At 44.1% G+C, this 10,385-nt stretch overlaps 1 protein-coding gene across 5 annotated transcripts in view; it reads left to right on the forward strand.

The window, feature by feature from the left end:
- LOC120429132 (high affinity cAMP-specific and IBMX-insensitive 3',5'-cyclic phosphodiesterase 8) overlaps positions 1 to 10,385 on the forward strand; it is a 315,218-nt gene that overhangs the window by 100,330 nt on the left and 204,503 nt on the right. For 2 of the 5 annotated variants that reach the window (XM_052709688.1, XM_052709690.1), the window contains exon 2: positions 7,833 to 8,355. The exons of 2 other annotated variants lie outside the window; for them this stretch is intronic. In XM_052709688.1, the coding sequence (XP_052565648.1) occupies positions 8,202 to 8,355 (154 nt within the window). In that variant the 5' untranslated portion in view covers positions 7,833 to 8,201. The remainder of the gene's footprint in view (positions 1 to 7,832; positions 8,356 to 10,385) is intronic. One more of the 5 variants, XM_052709689.1, reaches the window with a different exon arrangement.

A 10,385-nucleotide genomic window follows, 5' to 3' on the forward strand; every position in this document is an offset into this window, starting at 1 on the left:
CACTTTTTAGTTTGACACCCCTTTTACACGGAGCTCACACACACTACTGAACGTTTGTTTTGGTAGTGTGTGTGAGCGCCGTATAAAAAGTGACAGTTCGTCACTTTTTAGTTTGACTTTGACCAACCAACGGTATACAAACTAAAAAAGTGTCAAACGAAAAAATGACCAACCACCGGGGGTTGAGTGTTGGTTATGATTACGACTTTTTAGAAGAAATCAGATTTTTTTTATTTCACTTTAAATTGTTAATATTTTAATTCCCAAAAAACCTAGCTTTAAATTTTCGCTTGAATTTTTGTCTCAATTTTACAAAAAAAGTTGAGAAAATCATGTGTTAATTCAAAACATTTCTTTGTTTTTTAGCCTTTGGCAATCAAATTTTACCAGTTCAACGTTTAATTAGGATTTTACTTATGACTTTTTAAATACATAGAATTGGTAGCCAATACAATCCATTATTTAGATTGATCAAAAGTCCACATTTTTGAAAATTTTCCGTTAAATTATTTTCGTTTCACATCTAATTCTCAAAACAAGTTTATGAAATCTTTTTAGGCTGGTACAAATTTTATTTAAGCCGAAAAATCATAGTGCAAAAAAATTTTTCAGGTAAATTCAATGGAAATTTAAGTGCAAACAAGCTGAAATTTGAAATGTATACCCCTGCAAGATAGCCGAGATGGATGGGGCGCGAACCTATTAATCTAGATAATACTTTTACAAGATTGTTGTTCTTTTTGGGCTGGGTGATGAATAGAGAGAATGCGTAACGTGATTTTCGAATTATGCCACTTTGTTTACATCTACAAAGTAGCAGGCTGTTCAAGCACATGCATGACTTTTTTCTTTTTTACGGGTGACGAGTCGCAGATGAATACCCTGGCTGATTTCGGAATCCTGCAGCTCTTCCTGTTCCAGCGAAAAAACATCGCTAATTCATATCCGGGGTGACTTCGATAGGATTTCAATTTATTTTTGATATATTTTTCAACTGGTAAGGTTTTTCTCAAGGTTGTTATTTTTAAAACATGTACTGGAGTAGGCCACACAAAGTCCATGCACTATTTTTGATAAAAAGCTTTTTCAATAATGCTTAGAAAAATAATTACGTTAAAATTCTTAATTTAAACCGTTTCTTAGTCAAAGTCAGTTTGGTTTTTATTTTTGTCAAAATTAGATTTAAGGTGTTCAAACATTAATTTTACGTCAAATATAGTAGTGATGGTTGCCGATAAAATGTTTAAGAAAAAAAATCAATGTTTATTCTTAGTTAACTAAGTTTTAAGGCTTTTTAACAGAATACATATAAATTTTAGGTTAAAAGTTGGAATTTTGCCTAAAATTTGTTAAATATAGTAATGTTCATAAAATTATCGATTTACATTGCATTTTATACCTGATTATAAGCACGAATCACATTTTTTTCATTATTTACATGAAATTTGTTCAACTGAAATTGCCTATAAATTTGAAGATTTTTTTAAATTATGTTTCAAAAACACACATTATTTATTATTTACAAACTAATTATACCTTTCCCTAGTGGAAAATTGTCCAAATAATCCGAAAATGCATTCCGTTTTCCAATTCAAAGCCATGTTCATTGAGAAAATCATGACGCTTTGAGAAGTTGCCTTTCAACAACATTTCTTCATTGAAGTTGAACAAATTTTCCAGGAATTCCAGGGAAATTTGAAATTTATCTAAAATTGATCTGATCCTGGTTCTGATTAATATTTTGCAACAAAAATGTATGGAATATCAACTTAAATAGGCAAAAAAAAGTGTGAGGATCAATTTATACCTTGACTGCCTGTAAAAAAACATACAATTTCGAAAAAATATATAAATTTTATAAATTTAGAAGATGTCTCTCAATTAGTACAAAATATGAATAAAAAAATTTAAGTATTTTTTGTTAAAAAGAATGCATTAAATGTTCAATCACTGTGTTTGAACAGTGAGTAAAACGAATCCATGCTCCAAAACCATAAAATTGTTGTTAAGTTTGTCTCTGAGACCAGTTTGAAAAATATTGAGCATGAGCATGAGCATGAGAGACCACCCATGGTTGTCCACAACCGGTCACACGCTTCAACGATCAAATGATGTTTCCCTTATCAACAGCATGCATGAATGCGCTGAAAAGATAAAACATCACGATCATCAAAACTAGAGCCGGTGCGAATAGGAAACAGTCGTTAGCCACCAACGGCGCCCGCCATGTCAGTTTGTAGATCTCGAGGGAATGGGACGGGAATGTTAGTTAGCACAGGCTGCTACCAAGGGTGGGTTCTATACGATATCCACACCCCCGCGTGTGCCGGAAAACTACTTCTACTTGGGATTTTGTTAGTGGGTAAAGGTAATGGCCAGGATTCAACATAGAGAATGATGATGCGACCCAATAATCAATAAATTTTATTTAATGGTGTGATGTGTTATGCATTGGATGAGACTATTCCCGGTTATTTGGTGTTGAGTTTAGCATAAATGATTTAATCTTAGACAGCCGGCTGTGGAAAGATAAAACCAACTAAAATGCGAAAACGCGAAACCGCCCGGATCGAAATACACGCACAATCGGGGGGACAACAAAGACGGAAACGGCAACGAAAATCCTGCGTGATGACCGCGACGCACACCGTTCAAATTCTCCAACTCAACTGTCAAACATCCCGAAACCGTCCGGATCGAAATACACACACAATCGGGGGGACAACAAAGACGGAAACGGCAACGAAAATCCTGCGCGAGGACCGCGACGCACACCGTTCAAATTCTCCAACTCAACTCACTGAGACCAGTTTGAAAAATATTGATGATTAAGCTGAAATGAAGAAAAATAATAATGCCGCAAATACGATTTTTATGGCAAGCTTGAGTTTGAGTTTGAGCATATGAATAAATAGATAAGAATCTTTAAAAATTTTATCAAAAATACTTCCGCTAGAATTTCGGAAAACTTAGAAATTTCCCGAGAAACGGTAAATAATTTTTTTCGTGAATTCCCGGGAAACGCTCTAGCTATGGCTCAAGATAAGTAAAATTAATTTGGCAGTGTCATCTATTAATCAATAAAACTTTGGAAACATTAACATGATGACTAAAACTCAGAAATATGTGATTTTTTTAGATTTCCAATATAAAAAAAATATCCATGTGAAATTATACGCTAATATTGGACCTTTCATAATTGATATCATATAAATTCGACACAAAAAAAACAAATATTTTGAAAAACATGATTGTTTCATAAAACATATAATCATGTCACTATTAAAAAAAACTTAGATATGCTGAGATTTCTCTATGAGCCGTCCTTCGTAGGGCGATCGTGAGCAATATTTAATTAATGCAAACCCTGTAATTTCCCCATCATCCATCAACAGCTTCCATCAAACAAGTGCTTATTCGCACCTTTTTCCCTCCAAGTATTACTTTTCTCATAACAAAAAAACGCTCCCAATTGATAACCGTCCTGTCGGCGCTCGATAAACAACTAGATACCACCTTATCTACCCCAATTCGTGCAACAACAGAAAAAAAACCCTGCCGAGAAAAGCAATCAAACGGTGCCCCGATTGCCCCGCGCACGATCCGGATCGATACCTTTGTCCGGAAGTGCGCAACGCAATATCCCGCGCCGCGATAACGCCCGTTTTGACCAGCTCTCAGTAATTGAAGAGCCTTTCCCCGGGGTGGCTTGCCTCGGGCCGGAACAGGTGCTGCACTGCCCCCCTCCCCGAGTCCGGGTCCGACGGTTGTAATTATCATAATTACTCGAGCTACCACAACAATCGCGAGTAGAAGTGTCCCCGGAACCGAGAACCAGAAAGTGGCCCGCGGGGATCTTTGGAGACCTCGGCAAAGTGCGGTCACGTGTGAGTGTGTGTGTGTGTGTGTGTGTGTGTGTGTGTGTGTGTGTGTGTGTGTGTGTGTGTGTGTGTGTGTGTGTGTGTGTGTGTGTGTGTGTGTGTGTGTGTGTGTGTGTGTGTGTGTGTGTGTGTGTGTGTGTGTGTGTGTGTGTGTGTGTGTGTGTGTGTGTGTGTGTGTGTGTGTGTGTGTTTTTTTTTTTTTTTTTTTTTTTTTTTTTTTTTTTTTTTTTTTACAAGGTCGGAATCTGCTATCAGACACCTGAGAATTCATTTCTCAGGTAGTGTGGGGTTGGGAAAACCAAAAGAGTTTTCCCGACCCACTAAACCAGTCCTTGAACGCCGTGCCCTTTTCCCCCCGGGACCACCTTTCGGTATAACTTCGGGGGGAGGCGTTGCATTTTCTGCACTAGTCTACTTACAGGATCCATGCCGGGTGCTAGAACCATTTCCTGTTCTACATACATATGAGTCCATGCGAGGGTTTAACCGCGCCCAAGAATCGCGTTGCTTTTGATCGGTTAGTCATATGCAGCCCTCTCCTTGGACCATCGAGACGTGTACCGATTTGGTAGAGCCAACCGTCATAACGTGCTCTCCTTCACAGCCACACTCGTGGGTTCTCAACTCCTGTGACCATCGAGACGTGTACCGATTTGGTAGAGCCGACCATCATAACGTGCTCTCCTTCACAGCCACACTCGTGGGTTTTCGACTAGGCTTCTAGTCGTTCCTCCTCTGGTCGTCTCTCCATTTCCGCTGGAGAGCCGAAGTGATCTGCGTCACCGCTCCGACGACCGCATTCCACTTGGCGATGTCGCTGCACATTCTTCGCACCACATTATCCGGGCTGGTGTCTGCTCCGATAATGGCCAGCATTTCGCTTCGCGCTGCCTCGAAGCGAGGGCAGCTGAACACCACGTGCTCCGGTGTTTCCTCGCAATCGACGCAGTCCGGACAGAGCGGAGACTCTGCATGTCCGAACCTGTGCAGGTACTTCCTGAAGCAGCCATGGCCCGACAGGAACTGTGTGAGGTGGAAGGTGACCTCTCCATGCCTTCTGCTCACCCACGTGGATACGGACGGGATAAGCCGATGCGTCCATCTGCCTTTCTCCGTGGTGTCCCACTGACGTTGCCACCTTGCCAGCGATTCGGCTTTCGCAGCTTCCCGGATACCTCTCGTGCCTCTCCGGGTGTAGCGCACGGTGTCCTCCTCCAGTGTGATGCCGATGGGGATCATTCCGGCTATAACGCCAACCGCTTCCGACGAAATGGTCCTGTACGCGCTTGCAACCCGCATGGCCATCAGTCTCTGCGTTCTGTCGAGCAGCGCTCGATTTCGCTTCGTCCCCAGCGCCGTCCACCATACCGGTCCGCCGTACCTAAGTATGGACGTCGCGACACTTGCCAAGAGGCGGCGCCTACTGCTCCTGGGTCCAGCGTTGTTCGGCATAATCCTCGACAGTGCCATGATCGCCTTAGCCGCCCTCTCGCAGGCGTAATCGACGTGGCTGTTGAAGTTCAGCCGGTCATCCACCATCACCCCGAGGTACTTGAGCGCTCTCTTCGAGTGCACTACGTGTTCCCCAACTTGTATCTGGGCCTGCTGCACCTTCTTGTGGTTACTAACCAGAACCATCTCCGTCTTTTGGTGAGCGATCCGCAGCTTCACCTCGAGCATCCAGTTCTCGATCATTGCGATTGCCTCCATAGCCAGCACTTCGACCTCCTCGACATTTTCGCCGGTTACCGTCAGCACTATGTCGTCTGCAAAGCCAACAATCTCTACGCCGTTGGGTAGCCCCAGTGTCAACACTCCGTCATACATTCCGTTCCACAGTGCTGAACCCAGAATGGATCCCTGCGGAACTCCCGCGGTAACAACAACGGTTTTTTGTCCATCGGCAGTGTCGTAGACCAGCACGCGGTTCTCGAAGTAGCTCTTTAAGATCCTGCACAAATAGTCAGGCACCTTCATTTTGTGCAGCGCTGCTGCTATGGCCGCCCAGCTCGCACTGTTGAACGCGTTCTTGACGTCAATCGTGACTATTGCGCAGCAACGGTTCCCCCTGCGTTTTTTCCTCCGCGCTTCGTCGGCTTTCTCGACCACTTTCCGGATGGCGTCCACCGTGGATCTCCCTTTACGGAAGCCGAACTGCCTCGCTGCTAAGCCATGCTCGCTCTCCGTGTACTTGGTCAGCCGGTTAAGGATGATCCGTTCCAGAAGCTTTCCGAGGGTGTCCAGCAAACATATAGGCCTATACGATGATGGGTCCCCCGGTGGTTTGCCTGGCTTCGGCAGCAACACGAGCTTTTGAACCTTCCACGGGTCGGGGAAGTGTCCTTCGTCCAGGCATTTCTGCAGGACTGTTCGAAACCTATCCGGGAATGCTTGAACCGCCGATTTCAGGGCGAAATTCGGGATTCCATCCGGGCCGGGAGCTTTCTTCACCTTCAATCTCTTCGCTACTGCCACAAGTTCTTCGTTGGTGATCAGATGACCTTCGGCGTTGCTACCCCCTTCGTCGTTGTACGGTGTAGGAGGCCATGTCGTTGGGTCATGTCTTGGGAAGAGCCCTTCCACAATGACCTTCAGCTTGTCGGGACACGTTTCAGCCACCATCGATGGGCCTCTGATCTTCGCCATCGCGACACGATATGCGCTCCCCCAAGGGTTCGCATCAGCGTCTTGGCATAACTCCTTGAAGCAGTTTGTCTTGCTGCATTTGATCGCTTTCTTGAGCGCGGCCTTTGCAGACCGGTACTCCTCTCTGCGCTCCTCTCTAGTTGCTTCGGATCTTGCTCTCTGGACTCGTCTTCTGGCGCTGAGGCAACTTGCCCGAAGGGTACCGAGTTCTTCATTCCACCAGTAAGCTGGACGACGACAGTTCCTTGGCTCCAGTCTCCGCGGCATGGTTGTGTCGCATGCTGTCACCAGTTGTGCTGTTAGCACGTCGGCACTCAAGTCTTGGGGACCATCACACCAATGGAGCGCTTCCACGAAGAGACCCTCGTCGAAGTACTGCAGCTTCCATTTCCTTCCGTAGGACCGGCTGCTCCTATCTGGTACAGGGGCTCGTCTCCCGATGCTGTACCGGATCGCTTGGTGATCGCTATGGGTATAGTCCTCACTCACCCTCCAGTTCATGTCGGCCGCCAGTCGCGGGCTACAGAACGTAACGTCGATAATGGACTCACGACCGTCTTTGCGGAAGGTACTGCTGGTTCCGCGATTCGCCAGCCTAACGTCTAGCTTTGCCAGAGCTTCCATTAGGCTATACCCCCTAGCATTGGTGCATCTGCTACCCCACTCGACCGACCACGCGTTGAAGTCACCTCCGATAACGATCGGGCTTCGTCCGATCAGTTCATCGGTCAGACTATCCAGCATCTGCTGAAACTGCTCCAAGGTGTGTGTGTGTGTGTGTGTGTGTGTGTGTGTGTGTGTGTGTGTGTGTGTGTGTGTGTGTGTGTGTGTGTGTGTGTGTGTGTGTGTGTGTGTGTGTGTGTGTGTGTGTGTGTGTGTGTGTGTGTAAAGGGACAATTACGTAATTGGGTCAGTGGTGAAAATGTTGTTACAAGAATATCATGTGTTGAGAAGAAGATGAAGGTTTTTCGAGGAATATGTCAAAAATTGACTAGAAGTGTATCAAACAATATTGTCAGAATGTCCAACGGATGAATTTCCAAATCGCCTTCTTTCCAAAAAAAACGGCAAAACCCAACAAAAACCGTAAAAACTAAAGTTTCGATCAGATCGTGCTATCTTGACACACCCTGCAATTGCGACAATTTGTCAAAGGGAAGTTTAGCCAGAGACCATTTTGTCACTCTTGAATACACTTTTACTGTTTACAATTTTGAATGTTACTATGGTTAAGAATAAAAATATTGTATAAATTTATTTTAATAATTAGTCTACGTATTCTTCGGAACTGTTACCATTTCACAGCCCTGAACTCAACCCAGGAACGCCCCACCAACCCGGTTGGGTTCCATCCCCAGGCGTCCACTTTTGTGAAGAATCTTTGATGTGATGAAAGTCCCACGCCCACCCACAACAACCCGGAATGCTTTAGTGCTGTGTTGTGGTCGCCCGGAAAATTAATGCTAATTGCTGTTTTCCCAACGCAGCGTTCAGACAAAAGTGCTGCCAGTCTGTGTGCAAAGTTTTAACACCAAGTTGAGTGTCAAACCGTGATACCAAGCAGTGAATTGCGGGGAGTGGTTACAAAGTTGACCCGGGATTCGGGCGAGAGGAAGAAGGAAATTTGCATCAAGTTTCGTTGGAAAAGGAAGGAAGTTTCCGGATCACCAAGTCATGATTATAGTGTCGGAGGAGATAAACGGCACGGCGGGCGAGGGGGATGCCACCCTGGAGACGGTCACCCTGGAGGTGTCCATCGACGATGACGACGATGGGGGTGGTGGAGACGGTGCCAGCAACGATGGCGATGATGATGGGGAGTCGTCCGGTTAGTATTGATTTTACTTTGAAAGTTTTAAGGAAATGTAGAATGTAGAAACCTACATTTTTCAACTCACTTAAAAATCACCACCGAATCAATTCCGTTGTTTTCCATAAGTATTCAGAACAACACGATGCAGGGGCAGTTTGTCACCTTGACGCTCAAGTGCAGAAATTTTCGGAATTCCAGCATGAACTGCTGCGCTTTAAAATGCAATTTAGTAAAATTGCAACTCAGTCCCTCCTCAATACACCTTGTCATGGCGAACAAAGTGCCATCCATTACGAGTACGTGATTCGAATGCGTATCAGATTGCAAAATCGGAATCAAGAAACAAGAAAACAAAAAAAAACGAAGTCTGCAAACAAATTAAGCCACTCTCCTCATTAAGCCGATGTCCGGCGCTACCGAGCTAAAGGTGCGAGAGGTGCCACCGCATTCAAGGTGTTGAATCTCAGTTTCTTTTGCCGCAGCCTTGCCGACTTCCCCTTTTCGGCGGCGTGGCCTGCAGCGAGGGAATCCCATATTTGGTTAAGCTGGGAGATCCTTCAAAATCTACGCCATCTGAAGCGAACAGAGGCGACATTCTTTTTTCACACATTCAGACACGTGCGGGTTCACAGTGAAACAAATAACAACAAATAACATTACAACTGGAAATGTTTCATTTATCACTTTTCAAGTCTAAATCGAGGTAAAATTACATCATAAAAGAAGTATTTTTCAACCTACCAAAATCACACACGTTTTTACTGTGTAGTCTAGAAAAGGTTTACACAAATGTGTGTTAATTTATATAAAGTTTTGTCACTTTTTTTACACACCAACGTATTGTAATTAAAAAAAAAAATATTCCCTCTACAGCATTGCCTTGGCGTTCTCGATTGCGAGATTCCTACACGAAACTAGGTGTCCGAAGGCTTGATTGTTGAGGCAATTGCAAACATCTTTTTACACCTTAGCTTCCATCCACCCCGGGATTCGAACTGACGACCGTTGCACCCAAAGGAAAAATATATCTCAAAATCTGCAACATTGGATTTGCTGCAGAAAATGTCATATTTTATAACATTTTTTGCAGCAAGCCCGTAGATCATTTTTGCCCGCGTGTAAATATTTCAGCGATCTGCAGTTCTCACCAACACATATAAAGCTGGCCCGTCTCCGAGCAACACTCCAAAGAGAAGCATATGTTGGTGCTCTTTCACTCACTTTTCATCAGGCGTCCATGGCGCGGTGGTAGCGTGTCGGATCAATAACCAAGAAGTTGGTGGTTCAATCCTCGTTCTGCTAAGTGTTTTTTTTTGTGAAATACAACCAAAAAGCCGTCGGTAATGTCGATAATTGTCGGTAACGGGCAAAAATGTATGAGGACAGATTTCATGCAGATTCTGATATACTTTCATGCCGCCATGCATCACAATCATGCGACTGCCAGTTGGGTGTGGATTGTGAGTCCAACTGCCTACCAGTGACTCCACCGAGGCAGGACCCAGGGAGACGACTCCTACACCTGGATTGAGCTAACGACCTAACCCTCTAGATTAGACCGGGGCCAACATTTACTTCCCCATCCGACGGATTTAGGAATAGTGTTTTTGATGTGACTTTACATTATTTCTGATGTAAGATTACCTCAATTTAGGAGAAACAATAAAAATTACACATTATATGAGTCGTGCTAATATGTCGCACCCGCCATTTCGACGTTCCGAGAAAAACGCGTTTTAATGTTTGACCTTGAATAAACAAAAACGAGAACACGCAATGTAAACAATGAATAACACGTTTTGTTTGCTTGACCATTCAGTGCGTTGCCCCGAAGTTTGGTTGAAATTGGTTGCTGGCGTCCCGAGTTATAATTACAAATGTTTACGGTAGTCTTACTTGTACGTGCGTCAAACGCATCCTGACCTGCAATCCCTTTGGCCTTTTGTCGCAATTACATCAATTTTCAGACAAAGAGAAACGCAAAAAGAAACTTTTTCAAAACTTTTTGACAAAGAACTTTGTCCTAAGGGCTCTATTCTGGTGAG

The sequence above is a fragment of the Culex pipiens genome, chromosome 3 (assembly GCF_016801865.2).
Source record: "Culex pipiens pallens isolate TS chromosome 3, TS_CPP_V2, whole genome shotgun sequence".
Classification (NCBI taxonomy): domain Eukaryota; kingdom Metazoa; phylum Arthropoda; class Insecta; order Diptera; family Culicidae; genus Culex; species Culex pipiens.